Source organism: Symphalangus syndactylus, chromosome 10, assembly GCF_028878055.3.
Source record: "Symphalangus syndactylus isolate Jambi chromosome 10, NHGRI_mSymSyn1-v2.1_pri, whole genome shotgun sequence".
In the NCBI taxonomy this organism is placed as follows: domain Eukaryota; kingdom Metazoa; phylum Chordata; class Mammalia; order Primates; family Hylobatidae; genus Symphalangus; species Symphalangus syndactylus.
The window spans coordinates 120,909,888-120,928,244 of NC_072432.2; the positions used below are offsets into that span (position 1 = coordinate 120,909,888).

At 51.1% G+C, this 18,357-nt stretch overlaps 1 protein-coding gene across 3 annotated transcripts in view; it reads right to left on the reverse strand.

The window, feature by feature from the left end:
* Positions 1 to 11,477, reverse strand: part of SCARA5 (scavenger receptor class A member 5) — a 126,136-nt gene extending 114,659 nt beyond the window's left edge. The window contains exons 1-2 of one of the 3 annotated variants that reach the window (XM_055295825.2): positions 11,046 to 11,477; positions 6,360 to 6,486 (exon numbers count right to left, since the gene is read on the reverse strand). In XM_055295825.2, the coding sequence (XP_055151800.1) occupies positions 6,360 to 6,471 (112 nt within the window). In that variant the 5' untranslated portion in view covers positions 6,472 to 6,486; positions 11,046 to 11,477. Of the gene's footprint in view, positions 1 to 6,359; positions 6,487 to 9,532; positions 9,540 to 11,045 lie in introns of those variants that run through there. The other 2 variants (XM_055295822.2, XM_055295823.2) reach the window with 2 other exon arrangements.
* Positions 11,478 to 18,357: the final 6,880 nt, after the last annotated feature.

Consider the following 18,357-nt stretch of genomic DNA (forward strand, 5'->3'; position numbering starts at 1 on the left):
CCACCTCCTCATCTCTCCCTCTCCTTCTTCCCCACCTCTGCAAGCTTTGCAGGGGACTCCCAAAGACCAGGGAGGAAAATAAAACGTGGATCGAGGGGCTACTGTGTGCAAGGCACTTTACCCGGGTTATATCACGTAATCCTCCCACAATGCCTGTGGGGTTAGTAACATTATTCTCACTTTGCAGACAAGGACACTCAAGATTAGCGGGTCGGGGCCCTGGCAGAAACAGAAGGCTCCCTCAGATTAGGACACATCACAGGGTTTCATAAAAGGAATGTCTCAAAGATGTGGCTGGGGTGTGACACTCACAAGGACAGAGCAGCATTCGTGGGCTATAACCACCCTTGGGCCCAAAGGGTCAGGGATGGGAGCAGTTGCCAGAACCTGGAAGGGGAAAAGCCCAGGTGGACAGGGCAGCTTTCAAGGAGCTGTGGTCTTTGGTGGAGGGACAGGAGCAGCCCTGGGTCACTCCATAGGGCAGAAGCTGGAGGAGTAAGTGCTCCAGCTTCCCTGTCTCCCCTCACCCACTCCCTGCTGGGGATCCCCAGTGAGTTAAAGAACAGTGTACGGCACGTGGGGATGGCGGGACAAACAGAATCCCCTGCACTGGGTCTGAGTTCACGCGTGCAAGGACAACACAACTCGTGTGTGCACTATGGGTTCACACCCAGCCCTGACACACTGCAACATGTGTCACCAAGCCACTCCCATCTTACAGAGAGACAGCCCATTGGGCAAGAGAGACCTGGAGCACGCCTGGCCACTGGCTCCCCCGGGGACCACAGACCTGTCTAACAGAGCCATGCTCTCTGCTTGGCATGATCTGTAGCTCTGAACTGGGTTAATAGTCCCCTCTCCTGCACCAGAGCCTGACGCGGCAACCTGTAAAGGGCGGTGACTCTTCCAGAGGCCCCAGCCAGCCCCTCCCAGGAAATCCATTCCCATCTTTGGGCAGCAGCCCAGCAACCCTCAGCTGCGCCAAGTGAACCGGGGAGATCTGATGGATAAGAAGGTAGATGAGGAGGATAATTTCATTTTATGGGGAAGGAACACAGGAATGGGGAGGCCGGGACTGGAGGCAGCGAGCGGCCCCGCTGCAGGCATCCGCAGCCGCCAGGAGCATGTGTAACTCATTACCCCCAGGTCCCATTTGCGGCCATGGATGACGCCACAAGTGGAGGGGGCTGGGGCCGTGGGGGCGAATGGGACTGCAGTATTTTTCTGACACTAACACCTCTCTCTGGCCCTCGGAAAGTGCTATGGAGGAACCAGGCCCAGCCAGTCCCCACCCACTCCCAGATCGGCCTCCTCCTCCACCTCCTGGCGCCAGATTGGAGAGGCCCCGGCTGCATATCGGGGAAACCAAGGAGAGAAAAAGGAAGGCGGGAGGGGAGGGAGGAGGGAGGCCAGATCACTGGTGCCTGGGGTTCTGTTCAGAGGGTGGTGTGAGTGAGCATCCATCAGAGGCGGCCAGAGGCAGCTTGGCTCAGGAACCTTCCAGGTCCTGTTTGGGCTTGGCCCTTCCAAGCAGTTCCAGCTCCACAGGAGGACGCTCGGCTATTGCCGAGGATCCACGAGGTGAGGAGGATGGGGCCTTCCATCAACAGTGGTCCCCGAGGAGGACAGCAATGGCCAAGATGCAAGGGAGGAGGCAGATTCCAGAGGTGGCCCCGCCCAGGCATGCAGAGAAGGGAGGCCCTAAAGACATCAGAGAGCAAGGGGTGCCTGCAGGGCCTTGAAGAATGCAGGGACAGGACGAGCTGGAGGAACTAGGCAAGGTGGGGAGGGGACAGAGAACCAAGGCACCCAGCAGTCCCTCTTCTTCCCATCTTACCTGGCAAGTGAAGAAAGGGAAGGGATAAAGGCAGGGAGGGTGAAGAGAGATGAAGGGCGAGAAGGAAAAAGAAAAAAACAGCAGGTCCCGTGCAGAAGTGGAATGGCGCCTGCAGGAGCTGCTGTGCTAGGGGAGGGTCCCTTCCTCTGCGCTGAGGAAGCTCCCTGGGCATCAAGCCCCTACTCAGCCCATACCCCGAGGGTGTCCCCTCACCTCCTCTCTTGCTTTTCCTGCTCTCACGTCTGGTGGCGGCTGCAGGGAGCTCCTTTCATCTCTGGACAGACCACCTGCCCAAGCCCATAAAAGAGGGACTCCTCAGCACTTCTGCCTCTAGGAAGTTCTACCTTGTCCAATGGGTGAGCTGTCTGTAACCTGGCATTTCTTGTCCCTGTTTCTCAGGTGGATGGGCAGGAGGGCGTGCGTGGGTGAACCAGGTAAATGCTGGTGCCTGGACAGGGGCGCTCACGCTTGCTGGCTGGGTGAGTGTCTGTTGGGGGTGCCAGCAGCCACATCGTGAACAGAGCTTTTCCAGGCTTAAGGCAGATTCTGCACTTGGATTCCCACGTGCCTCCTTGTCTATTTCCCAATTGGTTCCAAATCCAGAGGTGCAGGGAGTCACTCCTTGGCACCATCAGCCCAACCCCATGAAATCCCCATGCTGGGAAGGAGCCTGCATCCCAGGTAAGGAGACTCAGAGTCCGCTTCCAGCTCCACCGCTGATGACTTGAGTGGACTTACCACATCATTTACCAACAATCGCCAAGACTTCCTGGACACCTGCCACCTACAAGGTCCCGAAAGAATTCCAAGAGGAGCAAAACACAGTCCTGACCTCGCGGGTCTCGGTGAAGATGAGACCTGCACTCCACAGCACACGGGCCATGAGAGTGGGGCAGCTCATCACACCCAGCAGGAACACTGGGGAGCCTGCTGGGAACCGGATCTGGGACTCAGCAGGTCCCACCGCCAGGGAAGGCTGCATCTTACCTTCATGTCGGGGCTGTACTTTTGAGACTTTGCCTCCCCTGATCCCACTATCCCCATGGCCAGCCTCCAACAAGAAGTACCATATCTCCTCCCCTCTTCCCACCTCTTGCCCTCCATTGAAGGAGGAAGACCTGTAAGGGACTTGGAGCTTGTCCTGGGCCTCACACTTCACCGTCTTCATTTACTAAATAAAGGCTCAAGGGCGGCCCTGACCAGGTTCAGGTGCTGGCTCTCCCTTCCTTTCCCATCTCTTTCCACCTTCCCCCTCCTCCCTCCCTGCCTGGCCCCACCCCTTCCTCTTCCTCTCCCATTTCACTCCGCGGAGATAAGGATCAAAGATGCAGCAAAACCCTTTAGAAACAGATCAAATCTGGCTTGAATTTCCCCAAGTCAAGTTCATCATTTTCCTCTTTGAAATGAAAGGAAAAGGGGAAAAAATCAAATTGGAAGCCCACAAGCTTTGAAGTCACTGGCTTCATCTCAACACTCTACTCTGCCTGGGTTCCCCATATTCCAGCCCCCAACCTGGCAGCCAGGAATGAAGATGGACCCAGAGAATTCGGCAATCAGGTGTAGACGGTGAATGCTTTGCCACATTTAGACTTCAAGGACCCCTCCGTTTATCCATCCATTCATTCATTCATCTATTTATTTATTTATTCATTCATCTATCTATTCATTCATCCATCCATCCATTCATTCATTCATCCATCCATCCATCCATTCATCTATCCATCTATCCATTCATTATTCATCCATTTATTCATTCATTCATATACCCATTCATTCATTCATCCGTCCATTCATTCATCCATCCACCATCCATTCACCCATCCATCCATCCATTCATCCATCCTTTCATCCATCCATCTATTCATTCATCCAGCTATCCATCCATCCATCCATTCATTCATTTATTCATTCATCCATCCATCCATTCATTCATTCATCCATTCACCTATCCATCCATCCATTCATTCATCCATCCATTTATTCATTCATCCACTTATCCATTCATTCATCCATCCATCCATTCATCCATCTATGCATCCATCTATTCCCTTCATTCATCCGTCCATCCATTCATCCATTCATTCAAAAAATGCCTAGTAAGCACCTACTGTATGCTGGGCTTGGGAGACATCAATAAACAAAACAGAGATGCCTGCTATGGTCCAGCCTATATTCTTGCCATGGGGAATGGATAATAAATGATACATGTAAATAAGGGGACTACAGTGTCATGAGGAACTCAGACCATAGAAGAAAGGAAAAAAGAGTCAGGCAAAGGGGGATGGAAACTCAGGCCTCAGAGAAGGTGGGAGCTGAGCTAAGTCCTGGGGGAGGTGAGAGCATGGACCAAGTGGGAAGGGGCAGTAATGCACGGTGGGGGATGCCAGGGGAGCACCCTTCTAAGGGCAGAAGCCCCAGGTGAGAGAGTTAGAGATTCCCTGCCAAGGTTGGGGCACCACAGAGGGGAGAGGCACGGGACCTCTTGGGCACATTGTCAGCACCCGAGTTTTCACTCCTGCTTAAGTGGGAGCCACAGCCATGCTTTGCCCAGCATAGTGTCATATTCTGACTTGGGGTTGAAAAGGGCTGCACCCCTAATTCAATGGCCAGGTCCAATTTTACACACAGAATTTTAGAACCAGATAGGACCTCAGAGACACCCCCCTGCATCCCCATTTGGCAGATGAATACACTGAGGCCCACAGAGGGTCACAGGCACAGGAGGCGCAAGTCAGCCTGGACTCCACACCTCTCAACCTCTGCTGTCTGCCCTGCACCTGGGCCCTAGCATCAGGGAACCCTGGGACAGGACATGGCTAGCATGGCTCTCAAAGTGCCCTCTGACAGGGCTCCCCACAGCGGAGGGGCCTAGAAGGCGCAGTGGCTAGGGTTACTGGTAATTTTCAGTCGTTCTGGTCCAAATGAGCTTTTTAAAAAAACAATCTGGGGTTCAGAAAAAGGGAGAGTAAGATGAGGTACTGGGAAGAGGGTATGGTGGTCCCAGGGACATCTGACCCCTCCCACCCCTGAGGCCCCCCAGGCTGGCCCTGATGGTCCTCTCCAATCACCCCACTGTGCTGTACCCAGTCTTTCTTGCCAAACCAAGCCCCTTTGCTGATGTGCCAGTGGATATGGATGCCACCTTCCCCTTTGCTGATGGACTGATGGGAGCTCTGCTTGGGACCAGAACCCCAGGACTTCTCCTCTGCCCGAGTGGCGTGAGCCTTACAGAAACCCTGACCAAGCTTGGTGTCACACAAATAGGAACACCTTTCCCACCTCTTCTCTTAGACAATCTTATTCAGTCTTCCAGCCCTTTTCCAGAAAGCCCTCTGCTCGCCTGACTTCATTATTCACACACATTTTGGCCTACTTTATATTATAGGCAGTTGTTCCCATGCCAGCCTCTTCTACTGGGATCATAAGCCCTTTGAGGACAGAGACTGGTTTAATTTGTCTTTGGAGAATCGCTGGCTGCTCACCCTGGCCTGACATGTTGTGGATCCTCAGAATATGTTTGTCGATTGGAATCCGGAAGAAGAGCCTCCATGGTGGACAATCCTAGGGTTGGGTGAGCAGGTTCATTGGTCAGAAGCCCAGATCTCCTTATGTCCTCTGCCTGCGGAGACCCTCCCCACTCCCTGCCTCTCTAAGCCACCACGGTTCTTTCCTTACACTCAGCGCCTGGTGGGAGGAATGCAGGGTTGGAGGAAGAGAAGAGTGGAGTCATTGCTCTTGAGTAATTTCAAGAGGCAGCAGTTGGCAGAGTGGAGCAAAACGAGAGAGGAAAAGGCCTTGGCCGGAAGTCTTTGCAAGGCTCTTCAGTAAGCTTCATTCGATTTCTCTTTGACGTGGGGGCAATGTTCTCCTCTCTGACATGTGCTTCGTGCAGCAAGAATTTATCAGTCATCTACTGGGTGCGCAGGAGCCAAGCTGGTGGAAAAGCGCTCTGGGCTCCTCCAAAGGAAGCTGCATCACTTGGATCTCCAGGGTTTTAGCAAATAAGCAGCCCCTGAGATGCAAGGCCTTCTGGGTCACTGGCCTGGGGACCCCTTTCTGTGGCAAGACCAGGGCCTTGCACCCAGGGGCAGGGTGAGCACCTTGGAGAGCTCTTTGCCCCTCACGAGTGCTTCAGGAAGTGGGTGGGAGGCCCCTCTCCTCACCTGAGAGGATCTGCACTGACTGGCTCAGAGGCCCTTGCCCGACCCCAGTCTCACTCTCTCAGGAGCAGAAGCATGGCCCTCGGAGTCAGGAGGCTCCGTGCTGGACCACCCTATGACTGATGGGCTGTGCAATCTGTCCATCTGTAAAATGAGTACTCATCTTGCTGACAGGTTTGTTGAAGTGAATGAATGAGAAAACCAATGGAGAAGACCTTTTAAAGCATAAAGTTCAGTATACGCACTATTACATGAGGAGGTCACAAGCACTTAAAGGCAGTGCCAAGGTTGGGTGGGGGTAGGGCTCCTTCCCCACCCCCAGGCCAGATCTTGTGCCCCAAGTCTGAGCCAGCTGCACTCACCATCCTCACACAGGTTCAGCTTGGACAGGCTCCTGCCGTCAAAGGAATCCTCACAGATGGAGCTGGTGTCACAGTCGCTGACAGTGTGTAGGTACATGGCTTTGTTCTCCATCACGCCCTGCAACAGCTGCAGAGAAGGCAAGAGGGGAGGAGAGGGAGGACGAAGGCAGGGAGAGAGACAGAGAATCAACTGTAGGTGGAAACAGAAGCAAATGGATAGAACAAGGTGCCCATCCCTGACCCTCAGCCTGAACACCAGGATGCTCTGCTCATCACGAGGACCCAGGTGCCATCCTCCAGGTCCTTGGGGCCATGATGCCCCCACCCCCAGCTTCCTCAGGGCTTCAGAAGACCAAGGCCCTTGGGCCTTTCTGATGGTGGGATGTGTCCATTCCTTTCAACAACTCTCAGTGGGGCTGGAATCCTGAGCTGGGGCCACTGTGGGTTACACTGGGTGGAGCCAGGAGGAGGGAACCCTGCTGACTCAAAAGGTGACCTGGGAGCAGGCTCTGAGCCCTCAGAGGCCCAGGGCATGCCACAGAGACTTGAGCTTCTGTTCTGTGTTGGAAATGAAGGAAGGAAACAAGACACGAAGGGGCATTCAAAAGGGGTACAGACACCACTTGCAAACAAAGCTGAGCAGACCAGTACTGCTCCCAAATCCAACAGGGCTGGCATGTTGGAAGGAGCTTGGCTCAGTAGGACCACAGCAGGGATTCATCTACTGTGGTGGGGCCCGAGGAGCAGGGAGCCTCTGCAGGGACCCCCAGGCACTAGGCATCTGGGCAGCTTTAGGCCAGGGGAGGGCTTCTGTCTGCATGGCCCCCAGAGGCTGACTCACTGGGTCTCTGGGTCTACGCCATGACGGTCCAGGAGCATATACACTGACTTAGGAGAATCCTATGCTCTTTGAAAGGAAACAACCTGTTGATGCAACAATGTGTACAACACGATCCCATTTTGTAAGAGATGCACGCGTAAGGTGCCTGTGAATGTAAGACGCTATGATGGCTCCGGGTGAGAAATGTATTACAGGACTCTGGCTGGAAGGGATTGTGGGGATTTAATATTTCTTTTTGCTTTCAGATTTTCTGGGTTTTCTATGACGCATTTGCATTCCTTATGTAATGAGAAGAATCTTCTTTTAAGCCAAATTACAAAGTATTTACATCAATTACTTGATATTGTTTTTGTCACATAAATGCTCAGTGACTTTACAAATTATTCTCTACTTTCATCAAGGTTCCAGCCATGAGTTTACCTTGAGCTTTGCTTCTGATTCTCTTTAACTATCTGGACATTTAACCAAAGAACAGCTTTTTTTATGTTTAAATAATAAATCCTTTGGAAGATAAAAGCCCCATGAGGATGGGTCCCAGGCCCAGTATGGAGCAAACTCAACCCTTTGACCCAGAGGAGGCTGGGAGGAGAGGATGCAGGGCTAGCAGGTGGCAGTGGGGGGACAATGCCTGTTGATTGAGAGATCAGTCAATCAGTTTCTCTTCAGAGGGAGGGTGGGCAAGGAGGCGTGGCAACTTTCATAAATAGACATAATCAGGGAAGGAGGCTGGCAGGGTTGCTCTGCAGCAGAGCAAAACATGAATTCTGTATTTTCTCTCTTCTTCTTCTTTTTTTTTGAGACAGGGTCTCACTCTGTTGCCCAGGCTGGATGGCAGTGTTGCAGTCTTGGCTCACTGCAACCTCCGCCTCCCGGGCTCAAGTGATCCTCCCAACTCAGCCTCCTGAGTAGCTGGGATTACAGGCACAAGCCACCACGTCCAGCTAATTTTTTGCAGAGGTGGGGTTTCACCATGTTGGCCAAGCTGGTCTGGAACTCTTGGAGTCAAGTGCTCCACTGGCCTCAGCCTCCCAAAGTGCTGAGATTACAGGTGTGAGCCACTGCACTCAGCTGAACCCCCTATTTTCATGACTTGAGCTTGGCCTCCAGATACCTCTGACATTTGGGCTGAGAAGAGACCAGAACTGACCAGTCACTGTATACATGTCCTTCCAATGGCCCAGGAGGGCTGGAGGCCTCTGCTGTTAACCCTTCTGTACATGCCCCACAAGGGGCACACACACAGTCTTGGGGCTCCCAGTATCTGCGGGGCTCTCCTCCAGCCTATGGGAGGCATGGAACAGGGGGTGGTCCTCAGCTCTGCCAGGATCTCTCCTCCCTGCCCCAGACACCACCCACTCTGGCTTCCCTGTGCTGCAGTGGTGTCCAGTTCACTGGGCTCCCAATTCCAGCCCTCCACCCAATGCCTCCACCCAGGCAAGGCCTCTAGGTGGGGCCCCGGGCAGCTCCAGCACTGCTAAGCTGCAAGGGACCCTCCCTCGTTTCACGAGCACTGTGTGCAGCACCCCTCCCTCTGGCTTCGCTCCTTGGGGGGCTGTGAAGCAGGAGGCCAATGTCTCTTTTGCCTGCAATAACCCTCCCTCTGCCAAAGGCAATAGCCTCTGCTTCCCAGAGGCCACACAGAGCCAGACAGGGTGCTGCTCCTGGGGAGTGGAAGTGTGAGGCCCCACTGCCATTTCCACCTTCCTCCTCTTCTGGTCAGCTCCTGGGACACGGCTGGAATGCATGGCTTGTTAGCCAGAATGTGTGTGAAGGGCGGCCGTCTCCTTCCTCCTCCCCACCCCTCAGCTGGTCCAGCAGGAGCCCAGGGGAGCTGCTGGGGAGAGGGGCTGGGGCCGAGCGGGGCCAGATGTGAGTGCACAGGGCTTGGAAAAGCTCAGACAACTCTACTCATGTTAGTTACTTGGAAATGAAACCTACACATGTTGTGTCTGCCCAGGGTTTCTTGGGAGCTGTTTTTCTTTCTTGGGGGAGGGAGCAGGCATTGGGACCCTCAGATCATGGATCTTACTGTCTTTGGACCAAGTCTGTGCTCTAGAAGATGAAACTGATGGCAAGTGCTCCTCCCAGGAGCACCGTGATGGGGGTAGGCTGATGGCATTTGCATTCCGTGCCTCCTATTTTAAAGCTAAGCCATCCTAGACCAAAGAGGCAAAGGAAGAAATGGATATCAGAGCGGGAAGAGGCCCCGGGCACAGTTTTCCCAGACAGGGCACTGGCTCAGCTGCAGGGTTGCTTTGTTTGGGAATTGCATGTCAGCCCCTTTTGGTGACCAATTTCTGGGCCCCAGATCAGGCAGAGAAGAGAATCCCACCTCAGACTGCCAGCCAGTGTACTCCAGCAGGTGGGGATCCTGGGACTGAGGCAGGGCTCTGAGAGCTTGAAGTACATGGGTGAGATGTGGAAGCCACAGTGACCTGTGGATGAAGCCCAAGGAGACTGGACCTCAACTTGCAACTCAAAGAGGGAGGTCTTGCTCTAACAGGGAGGGGTCACCCTCTCCACTCACCTCTTGGCAGTCATGATTTACTTCCAGACAATTTCACCCAAGGCACTTAGAAGGGCAGGTTCAGAGCCAGGGATCTGCTTCTAGATTCTGCATTTTAGAGCTAGAAAAGCCCTCAGCCATCTGTGCCCTGCAGCCCTGTGCCCTGGGGCCATCTGTGCCCTGCAGGCCTGGCTCTCTGCAAGAATGCAGGGAACACAGAAGCCAAGGGCTCCCATCCTAGCTCCTCTGCGTATTGGTTTCTTGGGGGAACTTGCCTCAATCACCTGACCTCATTCAGCCTCAGGTACGTCACCTCTAAGATGGGAAGGTGGGTAGCTGCTGGTCACCCAGGGTCACTGTGAGCCTCCCATGAGATAATGCATGTGGCATGACTTTATGAACAAGGTCACTCAGGGGAGCTGGTGGCAGAGTCTGATGAGAAAAAGCACCCCCCAGCATCTTCTGACCCTGCCTGGCAGCCAGGTAAGGGGGTGTCCAGGTTCCCAAGGCCTCCCTCCTACCTAGCCAGTCCCAGAAACAAAGCTGTTTGAAGTTCCCTTTGCAAAAGGCAATCGCAAATGCACTCTAGGGCTGATATCAGGACCCTGGCTCTTCAATCCTTCTCTGGAGATCAGAAGGACTCTGTTAATTCCTCCTCTGAGTGGGTAGCATGAGCCTCACCTGCTGCTCCCAAGTCAGTTTCTCTGGGTGCCAGCATCTAACTCTGCAGGGTTAATGGCTTTTCTTTGGATTACCTCACTTTAAACTCATCAAAACCAAGGGAAAAAAATCACGTGAGTGTGGCCCTTCTCCAGAGAGAGAATCGCTAAGGAGGTTTTAAATGTTTTCCTCCTCTAACTGTACTTAGTTAAGCTAAATCATAACCCAAAGCTGGACAGAGACAGATGTTTTAGAAATAACCTCTCCCCACATATATCCCACCACTGGCACATGCACACACACAGACATGCACACACACACACATGCACACACACACGAAGCCGTGGAGAGGAGCTGTCAACTGAGCCATCTGCACCCTGAGTAGGCTCTTGGGCTGTGACATGAGTCAGGTGGAGTAGCCACCAAGGCAATAGCTTCCCTCTGGCACCCCAAATGCAGGCTCACACTCTCTCCAGCCCAGGCAGTTGGATGAGGGCCCGGCAGATATCTGCGGGTCCAGCTAGCAGGGACCTTCCCACCTGGAGAAGGCACCTCCAGGCTCTAGGTCTCAAGTTTCCCAAACTCTGTACTCCACTCCATCCAGTTCATTCCAATCTCCTCCAGCTGTCTTTGAGACAGCATGCCCAGGAGATAGGACAAAATTAGTACCAAGACTCACCTGAGTGCCCCTGGCTGAGGCTGTAGAGCCTTGTCCCCTCAGATCCCGGCATTCGCCATGGTGGCCGGAGAGCTGGCTGCCACCACGCTGAGACCCAGGCCGCCCTTCGGACCGCGTCCCCACAGCCAGCCAAATCCAGATGGAGTCATAGAAAGGGGCTGCAGGGGCGCCCAGGGACGAGTCTCAGAGCAGGACCACAGGGGCCACTTCTGCAGGAGGACCAGGTCAAGATGCAACCTGTGGCAGAGTAGGGGTCTGGGCCTGGGGGACCCAGAATGGGGGGTGTGCGCCTGGGACTCCCTGTCCTTGGTGCCTGGTCCTGGGTAGCGGTCAGGAGATGTTCTGAGGAGGCACCGGCAGCTCCTCTAGGTACTGCCTGAGATGCGAACTGCAGCTGCTCTCGCCGCCAGTCTGTATAAAATAAAGTTCTTGGAGCAGTTGCGGAGGCTTCTGTAATGGGGTCTGGAATACGGCCCCCCTCCTGCGGCCAATCGTGGCATTACAGCCCCATGTGGGAACGCCCGCCGGGCCCAAAGCAGCGCGGTCGGCCTTGGGACTCCACCACTCCGGTCTAAAGGCCCTGCTCAAAATACTTTTTGGAAGACTTCTCGGGGGAGTGGCAGCTAGACCTGGCTTATGAGCAACGCAAGAAAACCAGTCTTGTAAATTTATTTATAGGACAGAATTGGCATGGCTCAATTCATTCACCAAACTTGGCACAGAGTTACTTCATGTATTTTCCTGGAGTCACATTCATCCCCAATGGACACGGATTGGCCACACTGGGGGTAGTCAGGAAAATGCCCCAGGGGGTTCCACGGAACTCAGCAGCAAAATCAGCGTTTCTGGCTCATTAACGCTGCACAGGGGTTGGGGGATGCAGGGTGAAGACTAGCTGGCTGTCCATAGCAATTCAGTATGGGAGGGGGACCCAGACACGAATAACTCTAAACCTGAGCATGATTGTTTACGTTTGAAAAAGGAGATCTAGGCAGGGTGCAGTGACTCACACCTGTGGTCCCAGCACTTTGGGAGGCTGAGGTGGGAGGATTGCTTGAGCCCACCCACAAATTCAAGACCAGCATGGGCAACATAGTGAGACCCCATCTCTAAAAAAAAAAAAAATTCTTTTTAAAGGCGATCTAACCAGATGTGAAGGGAGCTGCTAAATTCAGATTGAGGTGGTAGTATCAGGGCATCAGAGAAATCCCCATAATGGTCCCAGCCAGGGTGGCATAGTTAGGCTATGCAGATGCTTCCAGAGGACAGCACTCAGAAGTAACATTCATGAATGCATTCCTATTTGTTGGTGAAAAGTTCAGCCTCAAGACTCCAGGGTCAGGCTTCGTACACGAAAAGTGTTTGCCAAGACTCAGCTGTGTCACTGCAGCTGCCCGCCCACAGCTGAGTCAGAAACGCCTTCCTCATTCTCAGTGACTGCCCTGCCTGACTGCCTGGGAAGCAGCTCCAACATCAAACTCCATTTTACAGAAAGAACAAATGATAATTGTATCATTATGGTAATAATACCAGGGAGCGGAGGAGGAGAAGGAAAAGAAGAAGACAACACTTTATAGCATATACCATGTATTTCTTTTATATTGGCTCATTGAACTTATTCAACAACCCCCTGAGGCAGGTACTGCTATTATGCTCATTTACAGAGACAGAGAGGAAGTGACTTGTCCAGGGTCTTGTAGCCAGTAAGTGGCAGAGCTAGGATTCAACCCTAGGCAATGTGACTCTAGGGTCTATGCTCTTAACCCCTCCCCTGTACCACTGCCTCTCAAGGGGAAGCAAATGTTTTTGTCCCCCATCAATTCACCAACATTCCTAGGAATGTAATCTTAAAAACAGCCAGAAATGTGCTCAAAATATGATGTCCAACCAGCCTGGGCAACATGACAAAACCCTGTCTCTACAAAAAAAAAAAAAAAAAAATACAAACAATAGCTGAACGTGGTGATGCACACCTGTAGTCCCAGGTGCTTGGGAGGCTGAGACGGGAGGATCAATTGAACCCAGGAGTTTGAGGCTGCAGTGAGCTGCGATCGCACCACTGCACTCCAGACTGGGTAACAGAACAAGACCCTGTCTTAAAAAAAAAAAAAGTGATGTCCAAAGACCTTCCCTAAAAAGATGTGTATATTAGCAAGAAATGTGGTAGTTAGTGCTATGGCACTGGAAACGTAATCTCCATTGCAACAGTGTTGGGAGGTGGGGCCTTTGTGGGGGTATTTGAGTCGTGAATGTATCTGGGATGCCGTAGAAAGGGCTTGCAGGAGTGGGCTGGCTTGATCCTCTGCCTTTCTGCCATGTGAGGACTCCACACTCGTCCTTGCTTGTCCTCCCACCTCCCGCCCTGTTCGAAGCACTGAGTCCAATTGTGTGGTAGGCACATACCACACACAATGTGTATATCGGTCTCCTGCTGAAGGGGGTTTGGGATGTTTCCAATCTTTGTCTATTATGAATAAAGCCGCCGGAACAGGCAAAGGGAGATTTGACAGTGAAGTATAGCAATGACCTGGAGGGCTGGTTTTCTCGTGGGTGAGAGTCCTCCCAGCAGCCCTTAGCTCAGATACCTCCTTGCCACTAAAATCAGAATTGTCCCCAAAATAATTTGCTTCCATTCAATCACGGATGGCATTTGTGGTAGGCATTTTCCCCCCAGAAGCTGAATGAAAATGTGATTGCCTTGATAGAGGAGGGTTGAATAGACTTCTGAAGTAGTTTCATCTATGAAATCTCAGTATTTAAAATGGAGGGACCAAGCTTTTTCAGTTTGTTTTTTCTAGAGGTAGGATGTCGCTTTGTCACCCAGGTCGGAGTACAGTGGCACAATCATAGCTCACTGCAGCCTCGACCTCCCAGGCTCAAATGATCCTCCCACCTCAACCTCCTGAGTAGCTGGGACTACAAGCACGCGCCACCACACCCAGCTAATTTTTAAAAATCCTTTGTAGAGATGAGTTCTCGCTATCTTGCCCAGCCTGGTCTCAAACTTCTAACTTCGAGGGATCCTCCCGCCTCCACCTGCCAAAGTGCTGGGATTACAGGTGTGAGCCACCATGTCCAGCCTCCATTTTTGACTCTTATAAATGGTGCTGCTATGAACATTCGTGTGCGTGTCTTCTGGGGAACATATGGATGCCATTCTCTTGGGCATATACCTGGGCATGGAATCGCCGGGGCATAGGGTGGCCCTGTGTTGAGCTTTGGTGGACATTGCCAAAGAGTTTCCCGTAGTGGTTGTACTAGTTTATATCCAGCAGGGGATGAAACTACACTTATTCCTTGTTCTTGTCAGTGTCAGTGTTTATTCCATTTTCCCTGCTCTGGTGTCTTGTAGAGGTGCCAATATTGTGGTTTTAATTTGCATTTTCCTGATGACTCATGAAGTTGAGCACCTTTAATTATTTCATTAAGTCTGATTATTGACTTGAACTCTGGGCCCGTTACACCAGCAGGTCCTGCCCTATGGCTTGGGGTTGGCTGTTCCATCTGCCTGGAGTGGTTCCACCGGATGTTTGCACAACTAACTTCTTTGCCTCCTTCCCATCTTCTATCAAATATCACCTTCTTCATGCTGCTGAGCCTAATGATTCTATTTTAAAATGCTACCCACAGGCCAGGCATGGTGGCTCATGTCTGCAATCCCAGCACTTTGGGAGGCCAAGGCAGGAGGATCACTTAAGGTCAGGAGTTTGAGACCAGCCTGGTCAACATGGTGAAACCCCGTCTCTACTGAAAATACAAAAATTAGCTGGGTGCAGTAGCAGGTGCCTGTAGTCCCAGCTACTCGGGAGGCCAAGGTGGGAGAATCACTTGAACCAGGGAGGCAGAGGCTGCAGTGAGCCGAGTTCACACCACTGCACTCCAGCCTGGGTGACAGAGCCAGACCCCATCTCAAATAAATAAATAAAATTGCTACACACCCCTTGCCACTCTCAGTCCCCCTCATTCTGCTTGGTTTTGCTTACTGTCTGCTAGAACAGCAGCTCCAGGAAAGCAGCTCACTTGAGTGCTTCAAAATGCCTAGCAGGGTGCCTGGCGCACAGTACATGCTCAAGAAATATTGGTTGTTTGACGATCTGAGGACACAGCATCAGGCACAGGGAACAGAAGGCTCAGAGGCCTCAGTATGGAAACACACTGGACATGCCGGAGGAGTAGAGAAAGGCCCAGTGGCCGGAGCACAGAGGATGCAGTGCCCAGAGAGAGGAGGTCAGGGGAGAGGGAAGCCTGGGTCTCACCCTGAGCACAGAGTGGGGCTGAGGCCACGCCCTTCTTTTTTGTGTCTATCTTCTCCAAGGGAGCACATCAGTCCTGTACAGTTTATATTTTTGTTTCTTTCTTTCTTTCTTTTTTTTTTTTTACATATTTCTTCATTATAGTTTGCTATTTCTTGTTTAAACTTTAAAAAAAATTAATTGTGGTAAAATACACATTGCATAAAATTTGCCATCCCAACCTTTATTTATTTATTTATGTATTTATTTATTTATTTATTTATTGAGACAGAGTCTCACTCTGTGGCCCAGGCTGGAGTGCAGTGGCGTGATCTCGGGTCACTGTAAACTCCACTTCCTGGGCTTAGGCAATTCTCCTGCCTCAGCCTCCCAAGTAGCTGGATTACAGGGGTGCACTACCACGCCCAGCTAATTTTTGTATTTTTAGTAGAGACGGGGGGTTCGCCTTGTTGGCCAGGCTGGTCTCAAACTCAAATGATCCACCACCTCCGCCTCCTAAAGTGCTGGGATCACACGTATGAGCCACCATGCTCAGCCCTGTTTTTAAATACATAGTTCAGTAGTGTTAAGTACATTTGCATTGATGTTCAACGAGTCTCCAGAACTCTTTTCATCTTTCAATACTGAAACTCTACTCATTCAGCAACTCCCCATCGCCTGTCCTCCAGCCCCTGGCAACACTCATTCTCCTTTCTGTCTCTTTGAATTTGACTACCCCAGGGACCTTGCTATTTCTTTATCTGTGGCCTACTCTGCAAAAATACACTCTAAAATGTTTACCTTTAGTATTTTCTTTTCGGTTAGTTTTTAACCTGGTTCACATGAAATATAAGTGCTTTTCAAAAGCAATTTTTGTCTGTTATTTACAAACCAGTGTTTATCTTTTATTATTGTTCAGCTTTGAAAAAATATCTTGGTGAGAAGTATGTAATCAGCTGGGTGCGGTGACTCACGCCTGTAATCCCAGCACTCTGGGAGGCCGAAGCAGGCGGATCACTTGATGCCAGGAGTTGGAGACCAGCCATGGCAAAGATGGTGAAACCCTGACTCTACTAAAAATACAAAAATTAGCTGAGCACGGTGGCTCACGCCTGTAATCCCAGCTACTTGGGAGGCTGAGGCAGGAGAATCACTTGAACTCTGGAAGCAGAGGTTGCAGTGAGCTGAGATTATGCCATTGCACTCTAGCCTAGGTGACAGAGTGAGACTCTGTCTTAAAAAAAAAAAACGCATGTAATCTTTCAAAACTCAGAATTTGTATTTATCATTTTTAAAAAGTAATGTTTAATCGTATAATGAACATGATCTTGTTTAGGAGTTCATTTTGGTAAAAATGATTGCACACGTGAAATAAGAATTTAGCCTTTGTAAAATTGTATTCAATCAATAACATAAATGTTTTCTGATTTGTCATCTTATTGTTTATCTCAAAGTATCCATCCAGTCTGAACGGAAATCTGTTCATACAGTCTGAACTGAAATCCATCAACCACCCTGACCCACAAGGTCCCTAACCCCAGCCAGCAGTAGCTAGATCTCAGGGAGGAAAAACAGATCTGAGAAAAGCGGCCTCCAAGTCAGAAAGCAGCCCAGCTTTTAACATTTTTATCTGGATTTCCTCCTCTATAATTTTCTGTATTCCCCCCCCTCAAAATTACGAGTACTTTATTAATTAGAAAAAATGGCCAGGTACAGTGGCTCATGCCTGTAATCTCAACACTTTGAGAGGCTGAGGCAAGAGGATTGCTTGAGGCCAGGAGTTCGAGACCAGCCTGGCCAACATGACAAAACCCCGTCTCTACTAAAAATACAAAAATTAGCTGGGCGTAGTGGCGGGCACCTCTAATCCCGCTACTCAGGAGGCTGAGGCAGGAGAATCGCTTGAATCTGGGAGGCAAAGGCTGCAGTGAGCTGAGATCGCACCATTGCACTCCAACCTGGGTGACACAGTGAGACTCTGTCTCAAAAAAATAAAAAAAAGAAAGAAAAAAGAAAAAAAATACAGTAATCTCATAAAAAGATAACTCAGAGATTATTTATCCTTAGCACACTAATTTATATGCTTAGCTGGGAAAGCAGGCATGTCAGCAACAAATGCCACTGTCACAAAATGCTGAATTGGGGGTAAATCCCTACACTTACAGTGTCAAGTCTTGGACTTCAATCTGACCATTCCTAAATGCACATCACTGGGCAATCACTAAGCTTCTTGGTCTCTGTGTTGTCATGGGACATAAAAATAATAACTCCATATCACAGAATAGACAGTGGCTGTGAGGCCACTCACAAACCTCATGAGATGGTCCTTGGAGTCCCTTGAAAAAGGATTCTCTGGTGAAAGCCAAAAGCATGCCTTTATTGCAGGACTTATCAGAGCCTTTAAGGTGCTCTTGAGCCTGGTAATCCTCCAAGAGGGGGATGTAGTGTTAAGGCTTCTCCATTCTCACTTGAACAGAGACTAAGGCTAGTGCTCCACAGCATGCACTGAGGGAAATTCTGAGCTGAAATTGGTAGTAGAGATGACTTTCTCAATCATTGAAAATAATTTTAGAAAAATGTGAAGGCTTTCTGCTCTAAGTGCCACATCGTAAAAGACGCCCACACTAGTGGAGTGTGAGGAGGAGTCATCAGTCCTAGGAGGACTGTAAGACCATCTTACCTGTCCCCTTCCTGAAGAAGGGTCCACATCCCGTTTGTCATTGTCTCTCATCCTGCAGCTCAGCCCTATAAATGCGAGTGGCCTGAACACCTTGCTCAAGGCCAGGGGCCACCCCTGCCCACTAGCCTGCTCCATCCTGTCCTCTGCCACCATGACACCCACACTCTTTCTCTTGTCCGTCTCACCCCCACGCCCACCTACTGAGCCTCTGGCACTGCCTGCCCTTTACCACCACCTTCCAGACTCCCCAGCACAGCTCACCCTTCAAGGCCAGCTCAGACTCTGCCTCTTCTCTGGAGCCTCCTCTGCCAGCTGGGCCTCAGCTTCCCTAGATAATTCCAGTGCTAAGGGCTGACCACCTGCTCAAGGGCCTGAACAACACGCCTCCGGTTGCACTGAG